Below are 21,898 nucleotides of genomic sequence, written 5' to 3'. Positions count from 1 at the left end.
GTGCTGAGAACTTAAATCTGGGGGCAACTGGGATGAATGTGAATCAGAGTGTTTCTGTGTTGCCACCTGTAAAATGGGAATAATAAGACTTGCTTGTCTCACTGAAGTCTTGTGATATTGCATATTGAGACACGTTGGTGATGGACCAGTTACACTTCCTGTCCCTGAGACAGGATAACTGCAGTTCAGAAAAGATAGTAGTATTTGGCTGGTATCTTGCTGTAGGAATTTAGGCAGTTCTTCACAGGATAAGGAGCTTTGATGTTTATTGACTGAGTGATTTGTGACAGGTAGCATTCTGCATCTCAAGTCATTTCATACTATATAACAGTGGCATGAGGCAATGGTTTAGGACTGAATATAGGAAAAAAAGCAATACACAATGTTTCAGAAGAAGCAAGAAGCATGAATGCATTGATAAGAAAGAAATAACAACATGAGCTAGTATTAGCTGATATCTTTCTGCTAATTTTTCTGCTTTTTTAGAAAGTGCTGTCAAATTTTCAGTGATTCCAGTAGTCAGGCTGTGTTTGCCTGTTACTTCTGGATAAAGATGACAGAACAATTATTGTCACAGTTCTGGAGTGATGGTTTAGTGCGTAGTGTGGGGGTACAGAGCTTTCTGTGTAATCACTCAAACAGTTTTAGGCAGCACCCCCTTCTGTATACTGTTCATACACCCTGAATAGATTGATAAGTGAACTGCATGCTTTCTGAGCATGAGGATATTTTAAAATGATCTTATGAGCTTTTTGGTTTTCTGTGGTGGGACAGACTCTACCAGTTTGCTAAAGTGTCAGCTTTTCTCCCATGAAGAAATGTATGCTCAGAATGTACTGAACAATTTCCTAATTCCATGCTTTTCTTCTTCTTGCAGTATAACAAACACCTGTTCGTGCACATTGGGCAATCAAGTCCTAGCTACAATGATCCCTATCTCGAGGCAGTGGATATCCGACAGATCTATGACAAGTTCCCTGAGAAAAAAGGGGGCCTGAAGGAGCTGTTTGAAAGGGGGCCAGCTAATGCCTTCTTCCTTGTCAAGTTCTGGGTAAGGGAAGGGCCCTTTGTAGGGTACCCATTTGCTATGAAATTCTCACTTTAAAGCTTATAGCTGTTAGAAGACTAGCAGCTCCAACAAATTTACACTGTGCAGAAGACTTAATAGAGTCACAGCTGTCTTTGGGGATCTTTCCTCGATTGCACAAGGCCCTCATTCCAGCCTGGAGCAAGACATATCTTTCAGAGTGTCATTTGTAGAGTTCTTCTTGACTTGTGTCTGTGGAGTTTGGTAATTAGAATTTATTTATTCATTTATTTTGAATTTTTTATTTATGTATAAGAGAAGAATTCGGAGAAAATTCTTCTTTGTGTACGCATATGCATTCACTTCTCTCAGTGCTGAGTAAATTCTCAGTCAGAGGCAACATTTTTCCTTCTCTTCTCCTATCTAATTAGCTGGATTTTGTGTTATCCAAGTACCAATGATTTACAGATATGTATTGACTGCAGGCACAAGGATAGACAATAGACAAGAGGGACATATTATGAAATTGGATTATGTTGTTAATATACTACTGAGTTTACTTATGGTAAGCTGGCAGAAATCAGCCTGGCAAAAAACTATGTACTCAATTTGGCATGGATAGAATTTTCATGAGTTAGCTTAAATTTGCAAAAATCTGTGCCGTTGTGCTTCAGGATACAAATAAAATAGTTTTGATGATCAATATTATTACAGATATTACACAATTAAAAATAATATGAGCTTGGGGCAGTTGCAAGCTAGATGGCTGAGGGAATTTGTAATGAGATTTGAAGCTTTTCACCTTGAACTTACCACTTATGATTCAACCCCAGGTCAGGAGTGAGATGATGAGAAATGATCTTCCATATCTCATACTCTTCAAACAAACTGGAATTAAAAAGCCTCTTAACTATTGCTTTCAGGAGAAAGAGGAGTTAATTTAAGTGCCTTGATGTGTCTTCCCAGCTGTCCCAAGCCTGGCCTTTCCAGAACTGAATTGGAGAATGCTGGCTAGGAGTCTGCTGTTCAAGTGTCTGGTATTTTTCCTTGGAGACACATCATTTTTACTGCCCTAGATTGTGTACTACTGAGCTGTATTGGTAATGGGATTAGCCTCAGTCAAAATACAACAAAGCCTGCTTGAGAAAGTTGAAATAAAATGTAAAATACCAGCCCTATTTCCCTGTGGATGGCAGATACTTGGGAGAGACAGCAGCATCTTGCTGGAAAGGGTCTCCTTTGACAGATGTCTGGGTAGTAAATGCCCTGCTAAGAACTGTCTGAGAAAGGAAACAGAAGTCTGATGTGACAAAAGAAAGGAAAAGCTAAGAGGGAATGGCTTCTAAGAAGAGGTCCTTGCAGAAGTAGGAGCAGCAACAAAGCTTAGGTGCTTTGTTCTGTAGGGATCACATATTAATGCTTGTGCCAAGGTGAAGAGGACTGGCTCTTCTGTGGTATCACTTGGAAGTGCTTTGGAAGTTTTCCAAGAACAAAACAAAACAAAACAGGGAATCATAGACTCATAGAATAGGAGCTTATAGGGAGATGTTAACTAGACAGAATAAAACACTCTGAATTCCTTGACTTAAGGGGAGAAAAATCACAATGAACTTGTGATCTAGTGCAACTGTGATTTTATTTATCTAAACAGCATACTTTTGTGCTTGTGGGGTTTGCTTTGGAGATTTTGCTTCTTTTTAATAACAAGGGTAAATGTGGCCTACATACCATGTCAGACCAATTTGAATCAGGCTTTTAAGGATTTACATGTTGCATTGTCATTGAGTTGGCCCTCACTGGGCCCACATGGGGTGTCTGGTGTTCAGAGGGTATCAACTCATCGAAGCTTGGTTTGCATAAAGAGATATGGCATAGGATTTGAAGAATCTTTCCTCTACTGTCAGTGGTACTATACATGATGCCCTGGGGGTCTACATTTGTACTCTTCACAACAGTGATATTTCTGGATTTCTGATTTAATATTTTGGCTTTCTCACTTGTTTTTTGGTACCTTTGCATTGTTGAGTCCTGTCTGGAGTTGACATCAGGTTTTATTGGTGGAGACATTGAAGGATGTTGCTTACAAGTAAGCTTACAAGAAAAGTCATTGATTGAATAAAATTAAATAAGGTTTGTAAGGAGTAAATAATTCTGTCTTGTATTTGTTTCTCAGAGTAGTAAGGGGATGAAAGCATGACTCCTGCTGCCATTATTCTGGATGAAGGAGGGTTGGGGCACTTTTATGATTTGTATTGTGCTTTACAGGTATGCTTACTTACGTTAATCCTGTTGTAAGATTTCAGCTAGGATCTCTAAGGTAGCATAACAGAAGAAATTATTATTTTTTTTTAATCTTTTTTTTTTTTTTTTAATCCAAAGCTTTTTATTGGAAAACTTTGAATTCAGTCTTCCAATGTGCTTCATATGTTGTGTTAGTTCAATCTTATACTTAATCAAAGCACATGAGCCATGACTGTAATGCACTGTGCCACATTTATAATGGGAATTTGTGAGTTTTATGTATTGCAATAGATGGTGCAACTCAGCCCACAGGAGAGACCAGCTGTGACATTATGTTGGTATTTCCAAATATGGAAGTGTGGGCTTGACCAAATGTTTTACAGGCTCTGGGCAAGAGCAAAAAGTGTTCTTGTTTTCAAAAGTTCATTTTTGCCACACCTCACCCTCCCTAAACAAATGCTTTTCATAGATAAGACAATGTAATTAAAAAAAAAGGTTTTCAGAAAAAAAATGAGATTTCAGCTGAGATTTTTATATATCTTTGCATCTTTATATCTCTGTAAACAGTATACGATAGAGTATTTTTTGGATTTTATTCTCTGATTGCTCTGAAAAGCTGTATGAGTACACTGATGTCCAAAGGTGCTGGATAAAGCAATTGCTATACTATTGAATTCATAGTTCTGTTCGTTTGTTTGTTTTGTTAAGTTAAAAGTCTTATCCAAAAGCAACTTACTGATAATCTAAAATTGGATGGGTAATTAAACACTTATTAAGGTATGTTTTGAGACATGAAGATAATGAATGTATTTTTCAGAGGTTCTGAACTGAAATGGTGGTTGCAGGTGGCAAAGATTTACAAAAAAAAAAATCAAGACATTGAATAAATTGTTTTTGTATTTATGCAGTTTTACACCTGAAGAACCTGAGTCAGGAAACTGCCAGTACTGCACTATGAAGTGAATATATTCAATGATCTGTTGTGCACTAGAAGCCTAACTCCAAACACTAGGTCTGAGATTTCTTGACATTTCACAGGAGATAGTAGAACTGAGATATAGAGTTCACATTTATTCACTGGTGCTTTAAATTATTTATACAATAGCTAAGTGTTAAAAGTTTACTAATTTGAAAGATAAGCAGTGTTCACAATTCTTCCTTGATTTTGGCTTTGAAAGTCTGGTACAATGAACTAACTCTTTGACTTGGATTGGCAGGTTGTGTATGATATCTCAGTGACATTTCTCCGTGCTCCAAGTGCATTCTAGCACACAACAATGAATGTGAGACATTTGCCTTCCAACACATAGGCAGTGGCAGCTCTGCTCTTTTCCAGTGTAATATTATCTCTACCACCTGTTACTTGTTTCTCCCCATGAACTCCTCCTAAATTCATCGTTATTAATAGTTTGGGGAAGAGGAGTTTTCAGGGCTTTGCACATTAGTAGAATGGTGTACTTGCATCTTAAAGCTTTCAGAAGTTGTGAAAATGACTAAAAGATTGAAGGAAAATGAGGAAAAAAATTAAAAAAGAAAGAAACAAAGAAAGAAAGAGATTCGGGATAGGCAGTACTTTGTCCAGAGCAGACATCTGCATTGGGGTATTATCAAGGGAATTGCTTAGGAGACCTTTCCTGTCAATGATGAAAACATGTAATAATTTCTCATCAGTGATAGGCAAGTCGAATCAGTCAAATCACTGTGTGGTTTCTTTCCATTAAATGAATTATACTTTAGTGGAAGGGGCTGGAGGGGTGGGCTAGAGTGCACGTCCTGCACCTGGCTACTCTCCTCTCCCAGGCAAATCCAGTCAGCACAGCAGCAGTGCAAATTCCCTTTGTCACCTTGTCCTGTATGCCTTATGCCTTCCATCCTGATTTTTAAGATCTTTTATCTTTTTTTTTTTTTTTTTTTTGAGAATGGATCTGATTTGACAGTGCATTAATTTCACCTGCAGCCAACAGCAACACCTCCTAACATTTGCTAGCTTATGTAAGGGATCTCTATGTCAATCAGTGACACTTTTTTCACCAATGTTATTCCCCAGAGTGTTCAACAGAACAGATATTGTTGGCAGCAAAAAGCACATTGAATTGCTGAGGCAATCTGTCCGCTGGGTGTTAAAATTACACAATCCTTGGTGGCTAGCTAAGTCATAGCTAACCTAATTGATTGCAATACCTGCAATTTTTGTCTACCTCTGGAACTGCCATCTTGCACCTTTCTTGGAGGTAGTGGCACACATTTTGAAACATTCTTAAAGAATTGCTTACCATATGCCTTTCCATTGACCGTGGGACATGTGTGCAAGGTATTGTCAAGCTATGGTTTCTCACAACATTTACTACAACTTGGACTCTTGTCCAGTTACTGCTTTTCAAAACCTCAGATAAGCTGAAGACTGATTCTCAAAGGTCACATTTCCCTTTGTGAAAAGTTTCTGAGAAATTTTGATTCATAGCCTTATCCTAGCAGGAACGAGGCCTTTCTCAGTAATCAGTTACGAAACTCACTCCCACCAAAGATCAGACAAAAAACTTAGTGTTGTTAGGACACTGTACAATGCCAACTTTTCTGTAAGTGTTTCTTTCCTGGGGTTGCAGTTATTGAGTAATAAACACAGGCTCATCTAAACTGTTTGCGGCAGAGCTGCTAAGAACTCAGACCACCAAGATGATTTTTTAAAAGAAAGAAAAAAAAAAAAAAGTAGTACTAGCCTTGTTCAGGATTACTATGCCTTTCCCCAAATAAATCCATTTTCTTCTGTCTAGATTTTTTTTTTTTTGCATTTAAAAAAATTGCTTACTTCTCCATAAAGGAGGAAATCTCAGATGTTAGCACCAAAACAGGCAAATCAACTCTCTTGAATGCAATCTGTAGATCTCTGAGACCTATTTCCACAGACACCTCAGTGACTGTAATTTCAGTATATTTGGAATTCAACAGGCAAGCTGAAGACGAGTATGTCATCTCTGCTGAGCTTGCACAATAAGTTGAATGCATTCCAGACGCATTAGATTGTTGCTATGAGCAGGCTAAAGTGTGCACACCTTCTTGCATCTGGAATTTCTTGGACAGAAGGCAAGAGCCCTGACTTTTTCAGATAAAGTAGTATGGTCCAGTCAGTGGCTCATCAATCACATTTAGCTTGTAATATGTCTCTTGTATTTATTCTTCTTCTTTGCCCTTGAAGAAATGTGAACAGCTGTTTGAATGCTGACAGCACCCAACCAGCTTAAATGTTGCTTCTGCTCCATGTTGCTAGCAGTGGCTGCTAGGAGCCTGGGGGACAAGGCAACTCATCCCATTGGGTGGGGTCTTTCTTAAATCCCAACTGTCTTTCCTTTGGCTGCCTAGGATGGAGTAAGGAATGTGTTCAAGAGCTATCTCATGATTTGTTGGATATGCTAGTGTATTTGCCACTGAGGAGCTCGGAGACCTAGGTTCTAGCCTCCAAATCTGAATCACATTTAGTGTTATGTCTTCAAGAAGTCCATGCATTCCCAGACTATAAAGTGAGGACTGGCCTTCCCACTTGATGAATTGATGGGGAAATTAATTCACTCTAAGTTATAATTAATATTATTGCCTTGTATCTTTGAGGCATGGAATGTACTGGACAGACCTTCCTCTGCTTGGTTTCATACTTGGTACATTCTGGGCAGAGAGATATGTGAGCAGGCACAGGAAGAGGTGTGATTTGGCACAAACTTTTGTTTAGAGGAAGAAACACTGGAAGTGAAGAGAAAGGAAGAATCCTTTCCCCAAAGTGACAATATGGTTTTGATTCCTGTTGATGAGGAGCTTAGAGGAAGAAACACTGGAAGTGAAGAGAAAGGAAGAATCCTTTCCCCAAAGTGACAATATGGTTTTGATTCCTGTTGATGAGGAGCTCATAAGAATCTAGGCATGGAGTCTGTATCACTTTCAGATGATAAGTTAAAAGCAATATCTTTTTTGGTCATTAGAGATTCTATTACATAAAGCAAGATTTTGTCCTTGTGCAATCATGGGAAGTGTAACTGCATCCATTAGGGATTCATTAGGGATTAGGGATATCAACCTGACTGTCCACTTGATACTTGAGGTTAGATTGGCTATGGCACATGTTATTGTTTTTTTTTTCCCCTCAATTGTCATCTCCCTTTGGAAGTAATAATCTCCGTAGGAGGGAAAACTAGTGTATTGGGATTCGACTCCTGAGCTGTTGTGGTTCTTTGGCCTTATATTTACATATAGAATCACAGAATAATTGAGGTTGGAAGGGTCCTCTGGAGATCATCTAGTCCAACATCCCTGCCAAGGAGGGTCACTTAGAACACATTGCACAGGATGGCATCCAGGTGAGTTTTGAATATCTCCAGAGAAGGAGACTCCACAGCCTCCATGGGCAACTTGTTCCACTGCTCCCTCACCCTCACAGTAAAGATGTTTTTCCTCATATGCAGATAGAACTTCCTGGGTTTCAGTTTGTTCCTATTGCTTCTCATCCTATCACTGGGCACTGCCAAAAGGAGTCTCTTCCCACTGTCTCGACACCCCTCCCTACAGGTATTTATACACATTGATGAAATCCCCTCTCAGCCTTTTCTTTTATAGGCTAAACAGGCACAGCTCTCTCATCCTGTCCTTGTAAGAGAGTTGCTCCAGTCCCCTCATGATCATAGTAGCCCTCTGCTGGACTTGTTCCAGTAGCTCCATGTCCCTCTTGTACTGGGGAGCCCAGAACTGGACGCAGAACTCCAGGTGTAGCCTCACCAGTGTTGAGCAGAGGGGGAGGGTCACCTTTTTCAACCTGCTGTCCACAGCCCTCTTGATGCAGGCTAGGATCTCATTGGCCTTCTTGGCCACAAGGGCACACTGCTGGCTTATGGTTAACTTGTTGTCCACCATGATCCCCAGGTCCCTCCACAGAGCTGCCAGCAGTATCCGTCTGAGGTGTTGCAGCTCCATTCTGCTACAAACATGAATCAAAGTCCTCAGCCAGTGCTGCTCTCCTTCCCTAGAGTTGCTGAGATTTCACGTATGTTTTTTTTCATTGTGTTTATCCCCCCCAGCCCAAGACATAGCTGAACACTATTGTGAAGGACTCCTAGTCTGGTTCCTCTTTTGAGAAGAAAAGGAATTAATCTTTATTCAGACAGCTGGAGTATAGGTCAAATAAACCAAATAAGCAATACAGTTAGCTGCCTTGACATCTGGCCTGAAGGCCAAACCCAGAGAGTGGTGGTCAATGGCTCTATGTTCAGTTGGAGGCTGGTGAAAAGTGGTGTCCCTCAGCTGTTCATCCTGGGACCAGTCCTGTTTAATATCTTTATCAATGACATAGACAGTGGCATTAAGTGCACCCTCAGCAAGTTCACAGATGACACCAAGCTGAGTGGTGCAGTCAGTACAACAGAAGGAAGGGATGCCATCCAAAGGGACCTGGACAAAGTTGAGAAGTGTGCTCATGTGAACCTAATGAGGTTCAACAAGTCCAAGTGCAAGGTGCTGCACCTGGGTCAGGGCAATCCCAGGCATGAGGACAGACTGGTAGAAGAACTCATTTAGAGCAGCCTTGCATAGAAGGACTTGGGGATGCTGGTGGATGGAAAGCTGACAAGAGCTGGCAGTGTGCACTTGCAGCCCAGAATTCCAACTGCATCCTGGACTGCATCAATAGAGGTGTGGCCAACAGGTGGAGGGAGGTGATTGTCCCCCTCTGCTCTGCCTTTGTGAGGCCCTACCTGGAGTGCTGCATCCAGGTCTGGGGCGCCCAGCACAAGAAAGATGTGGATCTGTTAGAATGAGTCTGGAAGAGGGCCACAAAGTTGATCCGAGGGGTGGAGCACATTTCATATGAAGAAAGGCTGAGAGAGCTGGGGATGTTCAGCCTGAAGAAGAGAAGGCTCTGGGATGACCTTACTGCAGCTTTTCAATATTCAAAGGAGGCTTATAAAAAAGATAGAGAGCAACTTTTTGCTTAGATAATGACAGGACAAGGGGGGATGGTTTTAAACTAAAAGAGGAGTGATTTAGATTAGAGGTTAGGAGGAAATACTTCTCTCAGAGGGTGGTGAGGCAATGGAACAGGTTGCCCAGAGAGGTTGTGGAGGCTCCATTCCTGGAGGTGTTCAAGACAAGGTGATCTAGTGATCTAGTGGGTGGCATCCCTGGCCTTGACAGGGCGGGGGGCGGGGGGAGGGCGAAGAAGGAGGGAGGGTAGGTACATTCTATGATTCTACAATAAATGAGCATTGTGGTAACTCAGTAAAAACCCAAGCCAGAAAAAAGTAACATTGCTTCTCTCTAATACATGTGTATTGGTAGTGCAAATGAGGTATCTGCATAAATACAGTGGGGAAAATTAGATAGCAGTGACTGCTTCGTGAACTTAACAATTCACTAGGCAACCTGAATTATGATCAAGCCTGTAATGCTTGTGCCTTGCTCCTATTAAAACTGGTTCTACCAGGTAAAAGTTAGCCTGGATTTATCTACATATGCTGCTCAAGTTTTGACAGACTGTGGAAGTATAACACTGCATAAAATATTTGCTGGCTTTGTACAGCTATCACCTGATAAACCAGAGGGTGTTCGTGGTATAGTGGCATGTAGGAGATGATGAGTTTAGGAAAACGTAAAGGGTTGGGTGCATAGCTGGTGCAAACTGGTGTGGATGTGTTATATATAGAGCCAAGCAGGTTTACAATGGTTGAAGATTTGTCACTGTTTCAGAGGGAGACATTCTACTTAAAAGAGGGGGTTGGAGAGAGGAGGGGATTATAGAAAAAAAAAGTAAACCATTTTGACAAATGGATTTTCTTTCATCATAGTCTGTGGTGTGAATGACACAACTATTAAGGATATTTGTAGAAACTGTGGGCAACACCTTGTATTTTGAAGAGTGATTTGTGATCATGTATTTAAATACTGTGCTGTTATGCTCTCAATTAAGAAAACAAGCAGATTGAAAGCTGTGTATCCATCCCTAATGCTTCCAGCATTTACTCTAGAACATTAGACTATCCTGTCATCTTGTCTGGACTGAATATTTGTACTGCTAGAATTATCTGGATGCTACAGCTGCTTGTCTATGAGATATTCCAGGAGATGCACTGCTCAATGTACTTTATGAAAAACCTGTCCAAAATCTGTCTTTCTGAGTTTGTACTTTAACAAAAAATCATGATAATTGGATTTTATTGGATTGTTGGCTTGGATTTTCTGTGATATCATTATCAAACGGAGATGGTAGTTCTTTAGGTGGAAATACGCATGCACAAATGCAGAGTAGCAGCAATGTCCCAGTGTTGTGCTAAATGGTAAATGGAACTGGATTTTCTGAAATAAATGAGGAGATTTTTTTTTTTTTTTTTTTGCTGTCATCTCTTCATCCTTCGTATGCCTGAGGTGGCAAGTTAACAGCTAGGGGAATTGGACTGTAAAGAAATACTGCACATTACTACATGACTGCTCTTCCTGTTAGTGCCTTTGTCGTCACTACTGGCAATACCTCTGCGAGATGGGAGCTGCTGGTGAGTGTTGTGGTACAGGAAAGTTTCAGCCTGATTGTGCAGAGCCAAAACTTAACTTGAAAGGAGTGGCAACAAAAAGGCTTCTAGCAGGTTTCTAGTTCCCGCTATAGTTGCTCAAACCCAGCATTTACTAGTAGAAGCAGATGTGCCTTCTGCTTTCCCCATTGCTGCCCATCCTCCCAACACACATTGTCTGAATATACACAAGTGGTTTTGAAACAGGTCACGGAAGTGATCGATCCCATGAAGAGCTAGCTGAGTAATTCCTCAATGACTTTTGTACTACAACTACACAAAAGTTTGTGCCAGTACAAGAGGAACGAGAGGGCATGAGGTACTGAGGTACAGATTCCCAGTGTGTGTTGCTATCAAAATAGGCAGCCCTTAGTTTTCATGTATGTATACCTCTTCCAGCCCCTATAGCTTTGTGAGGATCCAAATCTTTCTTGTCTGACTGAAAACTATCCTACCAAAACCACAACAAAATTTAAAAAACTGTTTTGGCTGCAATTAGTTTTCTCATCTGGCTTAATCACAGACTTGTACAATTGCTAATGGTAGCACAATGGCAGCAGCAGGCTTGTGTTGCTGCAGATGGGGAGAAGGCTGGATTGGCACTTTCTATCAGCAGCACAGATGTCGATTGACTTAAATCTTTTTTGAAATTGCTACTTCAGAGAAATAAGTTAACAGTATTATCTCGTAATAGAGAAGAGACAGGTATTGTAAATGGCATAGAAAAAGGACATTCGTTATTGAGATTCTCCATTTCCAATGTTAGTGTTGCTTGTCCTAAGTCTTACTCTAGTTCTCAGGTGAAAACAATCATCAATGACATCAGCTAAGAAAACCACACTAGAATCACATCGAATACAATCCTATTCATGCTGTATCCACTGTAGCAGGAATACAATTTCTACAGTTTCCTGTTTCCCTCAGTTCAGCAGAAAGTATAGAATAGGCTGAAACAGCCTATGGGAACTGATCATTGCTTTTCTGATGAAGTAAGGTAGCACCTGGGCTTATAGAGTACAGAGATCTACCCTCTTAGTATTGAAACGGAGGAAGCTGAACTGGATATTCCCACACACTCTTTGTGTTTTCAAAGTGTAAGTGAATGTCACTTCTTCTTTTCTTAAATGTAGTTTGAATGACCCCCAGTGGACTCTTCAGAGAACCACGATTTCAATGAGCTAGGTCCCAACATGAGGCTTCAGTTGGCCAAACTTAGGCACCCACATTCCAAAACTGTGGCTACTAATGAAGATGGGTTTGTATTCAGGTGGAACTGGGCTGGATCCTTGAACCACCTACATTCTTTTTGTTGCATCCTATTTAATTACATTCTTCAAATCACTGTACCTGAGCACAGCATGTGTGTGTGTGTGTGTACTCACACACTCCTTCTCCCTGCTCTGTCTCTTTCCATGCATTTGTTGAGTGGAAGAACTTTATTCCAGTTACTCTACCCTTATTTTTCCTTCTAAGTGAAGCAGCCCAGTATAGCCTATCCGTTGCATTGCTCTGACTCTACAATGCCCTCCTGTCTGCTCTCCAGATGCTTTGTGTACCTCCATGTTGTTCTCTCACTGCCTTGTTATGGTAAATATCAGCTAAAGCAAGAGGCCATGCCATACATTTTTGATGTTCAAATTTTAATGTACATATTTTCCCCAAATATGTACAAATTCCTACCAAGTTTTTCTGAAGAAGTTTTTGAAGTTTCCAACTGGATTTTAGTGTATACTCTTCAGATTTCTCCTGCTTGCTTGATGCACATTGATCTGCTTTGGAGCTTGGGACAGTCCTGGCTAAGCAAAATCCATTCAGGTAATGGTAAAAAAAAAAACACACAACAGGTACTTGATAATCATCTATTTTTCCTTTGTTTTTATTTTTTTACTTTTGGCAGGCTGATTTGAACACCAACATTGAAGATGAATCCAGATCTTTCTATGGTGTTTCCAGCCAATATGAGAGCCCGGAAAACATGGTCATTACCTGTTCCACTAAAGTGTGTTCCTTTGGAAAGCAGGTGGTGGAGAAAGTGGAGGTAGGGAGCAGACCTTTGCGTGCAAGGTCCTCTGGCTGCTGTTCTGTCACTTCAAGTATTTGCATGCTGCATATATCTAAAGGTGAAATATATCCCATGCTTCCCACCAGGGAGATGGATGCCATAGATTATTATTTTGGAGACATGCAAAATTGTTCCAGTCTTCACCATGGCATTTTCAGGACTTTATGGAAGGCCTCATATTGCTTGATGCTTTTTCTTTAAATCTCAGTTTCTGAAGACTTGGGAATATGTAAGACTTTCAGGTGATTATCTGGATTTTCTGGGGAGCAAAAAAAAGCTAGGAAACCTGGACTTCTGTTTTGTAGTCCTGAAAGGTGAAAACAGATCATAGACTACAGTAATTAGTGAATAGACTGTAATCATTTGCAGACTATAGTCTTACGATTTTTTGAGGCTTATCTCAGTGCTTGCATACTTACAGCTCTAGCAACAGTGAAGCTGCATAATTATGTGTATAACTGCTGTTGAAGAGACGTTTTCTGATACGACATTCAGCTGCTAAGAGAGCTGCTCTGACCTGCTTCCTGCTGCTGTCTTTCTCAAAGCAGCAGCCATGTGCAGAACACCAGATGTTCCGGTGTCAGCAGTCAGTTCAAGCTATGTTCTTTCCCAAGACTCATCTCCAGTCATATGATAGACATGCCTGGAGTCTGGTTATGGATTTGCATGATAGGTTATTTAGGTCAGGGAAAGGTTTCATGGTGTATGGGAAAGGAAATCAAGCTCCTGAGGTGAAAGGAGGTAAAGGGCATCTAAGAGTCTGCTATGAAATGATACAAACAAGCATCAGTTTCTGTTCAAAGGAAGATGAAATATACAGGAGCTAAGATGTGTATGAAAACCAAAAAAATCCCTCTGTGTAAGGCTGTCCAGAAACTCTCATAAGGAGGAGCCTTGACAAAGTCTTTAAGTCTTTTTTTTTTTTTTCTTTTTCTGAGCCTTTTTATGTGATTGTTATTGATGTGACATATGCCCCTTTTCTATTTTACATTGCAGACAGAGTATGCACGGTATGAAAACGGACACTATTCCTATCGCATTCACCGTTCCCCTCTTTGTGAATACATGATAAACTTCATTCATAAACTCAAGCACCTTCCTGAGAAGTATATGATGAACAGTGTGCTGGAGAACTTTACTATCTTACAGGTGGGACTTTGAACTGTTTTCGTTGGAGCTTGGAAACATGTAAGCCCCATGCAGGAGTTCACTGTTGTGAGTCAAAGCAGATTCCTTTTACAGCTCAGCATCTAATTGTAGTTAGTGTTTCTCATGTGTATTGCACCTCAAGACAGGAGCTCTAGAGATCGTAGGTCATGTAGAGAAGTAGTAGAATTTGAGAGGCCTGCATAACAGGGAAAAGAAAAGACAGATAAAGGGAGAATTGATGAGGCAGAGACATACAGTAAGGAGAAGGATGCGAAGACATAGTGAAGAAAGTACTCATTCCACTATTAGGTGGACATTGAGGTCCTATCTGTGCCCTGGTACTTTTTGCAAGTTAATAAAGCAAGAACACTGTTAAATAACTATATAATTTTGTCATGGGGAGAGTTCTTCACCCAGGCCTGGTAGGAAAAAAGAACAAACCAAAAAAGTTGTTTTCTTAGTACCATCCTGAACCTTGAAAGAATATTAAGGCAAGTAAAGGAAGAGACATGTTAGGGGAAGCTCTATGACACATTCATGAATCACTGCAACCTCTAGGTAGTGTAGTACTACAAGGCTACAGTAACTAGATTGCATTAGTGCCTGTATTATACCAGGAGTCTTTCCTGGCTCGGATGCAGCCTAAATTTGGGAAAAGGGCAAAGTCATCCTAGAAGGTGGATTATCCTAGTGGACTGTGAGTTCTGTGCTCGCCTCTACAAGATGTGTCTCAGATCTTTGCCCAGAAAACCTGAAGTTGGGTAAGTGGAAGAGATTCTACAGACTGCAAAGAAGTGGTGTTTATTCCATTCTCTGGAGGTGCTGTGGCTCTGATTTGTGGCTTATGTATCTTGGCTATAAAACAAAGTTAATAATATCATTATACATCCGAGGGTATGAGGTAAAGGAGGCTTTACTCTTTTATGTTTCTACTAAGCTCTTTAGCATCTGGAAGAAAAGATAAGTATAAGTGCTAAGGGTTTTTTTAGATGAGCAAAGGCATGAAGTGGGCAGGGACAGAGAGATTGAAAGCATGTATGCTGTCATTTATACTGAGAAATGCTGTAACTGCTTTCTGCATGTGTCATTCCACATTTAGGCCAGTGCTTGCTATAAATTTAGTGAACAAAATTGTCATATATTTATACTTCATCTGGAGCTTTATGTTTTCAGTAATCTCATGTCCTTTTCTCACCTCCTGTCACAGAGAGGCATATCTCATGTGGGTGCTAGCACAGCCTTTTTTATATTACCTTTGTAGACCTGCAGTCCTGCTTCCTGAACAGCATGCTGAGAATTTTCTACCCCTGACTGGGGAGATGAAAAATGGTTGCTCTTAATATCTCCTGTAAAATGAGATATACTCTCTAATTCTCATGGTCTGTGCCTACCACTGACAAGCAGGATCAGATGGTGGGAAAGAATTGTTCATGGCTGTGGTATACCATCACATGAGCAGGAGTGGATGTGCAACAGGAGATGGCCTCTCTAAACCCAACAAACAGAGCAAAAATACTTTTCTGCAGATCCCTTCTCTGATGAAACCTGTAACACCAGGGGGTGGGGAGTAGAGTGGACCTGCTTCCACTTGGGTGGTTGCTGCTTGGTCACAGCTTTCTATTCTCCTCTGTAGACTCTGCTCACCTCCCTGTCTCTTCACTGCATTGTAGCCCTGCTGCTGCAAAAGTGCTTCCCTTGAGGGTGTGTGCACATAGATTAGGGCATGTGGTGGCTGAGTTGTGCATCATTCCTATGGTTCTGTTCTTTGCTTATTAATGACTTTTTGCTCTATGTGTTGGAATATGTAAGCAGAGAAACAGCAGATGCCATCTCAGCTTCTGTCTTCTTCCTTTTCTGTCTAGGTTGTGACAAACAGGGACACACAGGAGACCTTGCTGTGCATAGCATATGTTTTTGAGGTGTCAGCTAGTGACCATGGTGCCCAGCATCACATCTACCGGCTGGTGAAGGACTAGAGACTTATCTGCCCTGAGTCATCCATGGGATGCATGCCTGAGGAAAAAGCCCATGCTTGAAAATCCCTTGTTCCCTCATACCAAACTGAAAAATAAACTGCAGATACTGTGTATTTTCAGAAAAGCACCTCTGAGCGGTTCTCTGATTCGCAGTGTCAAATAAGTTTGTATCTCCAGGTTTGTGCAAATAGGGAAAAGGCTTGGAGTCAAAGAAGCAGACAAATAATGGCTTAAGTGTTTCACCCAAACAGCATCCTCTGGAATGTATTCCTCACACTGGAACCAGCCCTTAGAGCACACAGTAGGTGTGACTGAGCACATAGAAAGAGCAGCGTGCATGCTACACCGGGTCTGAGTGTGTGCACGCATGCATTCATTTGTAGGTCAACACATGCACAGACATGCTTACCATGCATTTGCATAGATGCATGTTCATTTAAACATGCATGGCAACATGCATGTGTGTTGAGAGTTCACATAAAAACTACACATCTGCCTGGATAGCTGTCCACCTCAGTAGATGAACAGTTACAGGCTCATTCAGCCTTCCTCCTGTTAGAAGCTAGACATAGTTTCTCTCTCTTCTATGCACGATGATGAGAGACCAACCATTCTTTTGCCTTTAAAGCTGGCCTTTAAAATGCTGTTGTGCTTAGAAAACTTTGTGTGTTAAACCATGTTGTCTTGCCTAGCTGATTTCCTCCATGTGTCAGGTCTGCTGTCTTGACTGACTAAAATAACTCTTGATAATTTTGCTTCAGTTTTCCCCATGCAGTTAGCACTGCTCAGGGAGCTAGAATCTGCTCTTTTCTTGTGCAGAAGTAAAATAATTGTTTACAAAGATCAACTTGTTACACCTGTTGGTTGCAGACAGTGAGGTGCACAAGTATTACCAAGAATGCCATTTGGCCAGCAAATCACAGGAAAAATATGAGAGAGAATAGTAAAAAGAGGTTATCTTTCCATGTTTCAAAGGCAATCAAACCCACTCTCTCTACACAGATTGTTTACTCAGGAGGCACTGAAAGGCAATAGCCTTAGTCCCCACAATGCTGATGATGGTGGGGAAGAGGCAGCCATTCGTGTTACTTTGAAGGAGGAGGTGGATGGTGTGATGATCTCTGGCAGCCACTGAACAGGCAATTTATTGGGTGGCCAGGCACAGTCCCTTGGTACAGATTTGAATAGATAGTGTTACATCTGCTCTTTCCACAGTGCATCACAACACCACAGAAAACACCTCACATTTGTTTCAGATGTTTCCATCCTTGGATTCTGGTATAGAGAAAAAGACTCACTGGTACTTGGCATTTGAGATACTGTCTGAAATAAAATGCTTTATTGGAATGCCAGAAGGTAAGGACTTCAGATACACACACATGAAATCTGACTTGCTTAAAGAACTCATAAGCTTATTGATACTCCTTTCTACAGCTCTCAGTGTGGTTGTTAAAAGGTTCTTTGGACTCCATGAAGATACTGTACAAATTTTCCCATAGCAAATGTAGATGCCTGCAGACCTGCATCTCCACTCCAACTTCCCATCTGTCTTCCTATCCTTTACAATGTTTAATTTCTGCATTTGAATTTTAAGTTGTAATCAGTTATGAGATACTTCAGAAGTCTTCTCACAGTTTGACAATTTTGTTTCCTGCACACTTAAATCTCAACTCCCTTCAGAGTTTAAATCTTTCACTCCTAGAGAACGTTCTTTCCATGCGTTACAGAGTATTTCAAAGTCTAAGTTTCCACTGTTTTTTTTTTTTTGTTTGTTTTTGTTTTTTTCCAGAAGTGTTGCTGAATATTCCCTATTCTGTTGTTGAAATTAATGAGAAATGCTAGCCAGCCACCTTCCAGTGCGTCGTTAACATCACTACTACTTGGTATATTAGATTGGAGGTGGTGTGGAAGACTGCCTTCCTTTAAAATAGAGTATTATATTTTATAAACATTGTACTCAAATATCTCCTCAAAATTCTTCACTAAGCTCAGAGAAACCATGGGCATGTTGTAAGAAGAGGCACTTCCATCACATCCTCTTCTTGTTTTTGATGGATACTTCTTACACATCAACTCTCAGCTCTTTCACTTTCCAGGGGTTCTCAGGTTTTCCCTACAAGGTACTTCCAGGCAATCCACTGCTCTAGATGTTTGTTTCAACAACCTAGTTTTTCATCAGCTCTTCTTGTTTTTTCTCCTTGACTGTTTTACTAGCTGTGCATTCTCTTACACCACTTTAAACAAGGATAATGGTAGCTTCAGCCACTCCCTGCAGTGTTTCTAAGGAGGAGCCTGTTGATGCCTTGGTATCAACATGGTTTTATTTTGAAGCTGATACTAAGAGCAATTGCTAGCTCATAAGAGTAGAGAAACATGCAGTGTTTTCTCCACTGACTCAAATCTTCCTTATTCCTCTGGCTCTTTGCTGCCAATACTATAGAATTTCTTTCTCTGAACTGTTTTCTAAAGCCTGTGTAAAACTGATTCAAGACTATAATGCTGCCTTAAGGTTTGTAATACTTAGTTCATGAACTCAAATTGAAATGACAAATAATGAATTGAAATAATTGAATGCAATAATTTCTTACTCTCTGTTGAAGCTGAGTGAGTTGATTCCTCCCAAGGAATTCATATCCAACCAACAGTAAAGAACAAACTACTAAAATTTAACTTCTAAATCAAATTAGATAGACAAGTTACTCAACGTTTTTTTTTGTCTCAGTCTTCACCAACAATTGCCCTTTCTACACATACCAAGTAAAAATGTCTCAAGTCTGGGACTGGTGAAATGAGGTCTCACCCACTGTAAGAGAAGACCAGGTTCAAATCTATCTGAAGAACTTGGATGTGCATAAGTCCACAGGATGCAATGAGATACATCCCAGAGTCCTGAGGGAACTAGTGGGAAGCCACTATCCAGGATACTTCATAGGTTGGAAAAGACCTCCAAGATCATCTAGTTCCAACCACCCACCTATTACCAATATTACCTACTAAACTGTGTCACTAAGTACAAGATCCAACCTTTTCTTGAACACTCTCAGGGATGGTGACTCCACCATCTCCCTGGGCAACCCATTCCAATGCCTGACTGCTCTTTCTGAGAAGAAATGTCTCCTAATTTCTAACCTAAACCTCCCCTGGCACAACTTGAGGCCGTTCCTTCTTCTCCTATCACTAGTTACCTGTGAAAAGAGGCCAGTCCCCAGCTTCCCACAACTTCCTTTCAGGTAGGTGTAGAGAGCACTAAGGTCTCCCCTGAGCCTCCTCTTCTCCAGACTGAACAATCCCAGTTCCCTCAGTTGCTCCTCACAGGACTTGTGTTATAGGCTCTTCACCACCTTCATAGCACTTCTCTGGACATGCTCCAAGGCCCCAATGTCCCTCTTGTACTGAGGGGCCCAAAACTGAAAAAAGTACTTCAGGTGTGACCTCACCAGAGCAGAGTAGAGAGGGACAATCACCTTCCTGGTCCTGCTGGCTACACTGTTCCTGATACAAGCCAGGATGCTGTCGGCTGTCTTGGCAAACTGAGCACACTGCCCGTTCATGTTCAGACAAGCATCGACCAACACCCTCAGATCCTTTTCCTCTGCACAGCTTTCCAGCCACTCTGCCCCAAGCCTGTAGCCATGTTGAACCTCATCCCATTGGCCTCTGACCATTGACTCAACCTGTCCAGGTCCCTCTGCAGGGCTTTCCTGTCCTCCAGCAGATTGACACTTCCCCCAATATCATGTCATCTGCAAATGACTTTGTCGCCCATTCTGCGTGCATTAGTGTAAATGCACTTCAGTTGCACCTTTTGCTCTCACCCCCAACCCTGGCATTTCTCCCCCAGGTTTATCTCTAATGACCCTCATTTCATCCATGTCCCCCTTTACACCTAGTTTAAAGCCCTATTAAAGAGCTCTGCCATCTCATCGTTTAGGATATTTGAGAAGTCATAGCAGTCTGGTGAAGTTCCAACTAACTCGAAAAGGGGAAATATCACATGCATTTTCAAGAAGGGTTAAAAAGAAAAATCTGGGGAACTACAGACCAGACAGCCTCACCTCTCTGCCTGGTAAGGTCATGGCACAGATCCTCCTGGAAACCACGTTAAGGCATACAGAAGACAGAGAGTTGGTTGGAAACAGCCAATATAGATCCCCAAATGTAAATTATGCTTGACTAATCTGGTGACATTCTATGACAGAGTTACAGCATTGTTGGACAAGGGAAGAGCAACAGAAGTCATCTACCTTGAATTGTGTAAAGCTTTGGATACAGTCCCCGTCAACATCCTTGTCTCTAAATTGGAGGGACATGGATTTGATGGATGGGTGGTTCAGCGGATAAAGAATTGGCTGGATGGCTGCATCCAAATAGTCATAGTCAATGGCTCAATGTCCAGGTGGAGATCAGTGATGAGTGGTGTACCTCAGGATTCTGTACTGGGAATTGTATTGATTAATAACTTTATTAATGACATGGTAGGAAAGTTTGTGGATGACTCCAAGCTGAGTCGTGAAGTTGAAACTTAAAAGGAAAGGAATGCTGTCCAGAAGAATCTTGGCAGGTTTGAGGAGTGGTCCTCTGTGAACCTTGGGAAGTTCAGCAAGACCAAGTACAAGGTCCAGCACCTGTGTTGAGACAATCCCCAATATCAGCACAGACTGGGTGATGAACTGATGGAGAGCAGCCCTACAGAGAAGGACTTGGGGGTACTGGTGGATTAAAAATTGGACATGAGCCAGCAATGTGTGCCTGCAGCCCAGAAAGTCAATTGTATCCTTGACTACATCAAAAGGGAAAGACTCCTTATCAGGGTGCGTAGTGACAGGAGATGGGGCAGTGGTTTTAAACTCAAAGAGGGTAGATTTAGGTTAGATATAAGGAAGGAATTATTTAGAATGAAGGTGGTTAGATGCTGGAAGAAGTTGCCCAGAGAAGCAGCACATCCCATCATTGGAAGTGTTCAAACTTGTGGGGATGGGACTTTGAGCAACCTGGTCTTATAGAAGGTGTCCGTGCCCATGGCAGGGGGGTTGAATTAGATGCTCTTTAAATGCTCCTTCCAGCTCAAGCCATTCTGTGAATCTATGGTTCTAAGTTTAGCATGGGAAAATTTTGATATGGGTCCCTCTCTCCTTCTTCCCTCCCCCCCCCCCCAATAAATAAATAAATGTCTGAAGTATGTTTTCATGTTGGTTTAGCTATGCACACTGTGCTTGAACTGGGAGAATGTACACAAGACTTGAACTAGGGTAATAAAATGGTAAGAATTGTTTGAAATATAATTCAAAATGTCCGTGAGAAATAACAACAACAACAACAAAAACACAAGAGACAGATGGCAAGTGGAAGGTAAATTATCGGAAAGGTAATCAGTACCTGAGAGGGACTGAGAAATAAGAAGCTTTGTACATACAGCATGATCCAAAACCGGACAGCACAGAATACTGGAACTGCAAAATATCAAATGTACAAATAAAACTTCAGTGCCAGAATTGAATGCAGGAGTCAGAGTTGGATGAAAGTCTCACAGTGGTACCCACTCAGCGATATGGAGACATTCACTGAGGGATGAAGATTTCATTACCTGTAGAAGAAGTGATGCAAGATCCTACAAAGGGTCTTTTATTTGGCCTGGCACATGACTGGTCCTGAGGATTTTCATCTTGAGTTTTCAAACAGAAGACCAGAATACAGTTATGTGCAAAGTTCTACTGGATATGCTTCATAAGCAGATGCAATTTCTCTATTCAGGTAAGCACAAGCTGCACCAGGACTAGCCTTACAACACACAGCTCTGCAGTCCCCGTGGGTGTGACAAACAATTTGATGTGGAAGTGGGACTAATTTTTATCTAATGTTAACCCCATTAAGTTATTGCATGCCAGTTGCTTTGTTGTAACTGTCTAAG

At 41.2% G+C, this 21,898-nt stretch overlaps 1 protein-coding gene across 2 annotated transcripts in view; it reads left to right on the top strand.

Annotated features, from left to right (window-relative positions):
- TEAD4 (TEA domain transcription factor 4) overlaps window positions 1-16,117 on the top strand; it is a 46,156-nt gene extending 30,039 nt beyond the window's left edge. Inside the window, exons 8-11 of one of the 2 annotated variants that reach the window (XM_084297733.1) lie at window positions 878-1,051; window positions 12,701-12,841; window positions 13,862-14,014; window positions 15,877-16,117. In XM_084297733.1, coding sequence (XP_084153859.1) covers window positions 878-1,051; window positions 12,701-12,841; window positions 13,862-14,014; window positions 15,877-15,990 — 582 coding nt within the window. In that variant the 3' untranslated portion in view covers window positions 15,991-16,117. Of the gene's footprint in view, window positions 1-877; window positions 1,052-12,700; window positions 12,842-13,861; window positions 14,054-15,876 lie in introns of both variants that reach the window. The other variant, XM_084297734.1, reaches the window with a different exon arrangement.
- The last annotated feature ends 5,781 nt before the right edge of the window (window positions 16,118-21,898 follow it).

The sequence above is a fragment of the Netta rufina genome, assembly GCF_964035555.1.
Source record: "Netta rufina genome assembly, chromosome: 1".
In the NCBI taxonomy this organism is placed as follows: Eukaryota; Metazoa; Chordata; class Aves; order Anseriformes; family Anatidae; genus Netta; species Netta rufina.
Note: the sequence above shows the minus strand (reverse complement) of the source record. Positions and strands in the feature narration are given on the sequence as shown.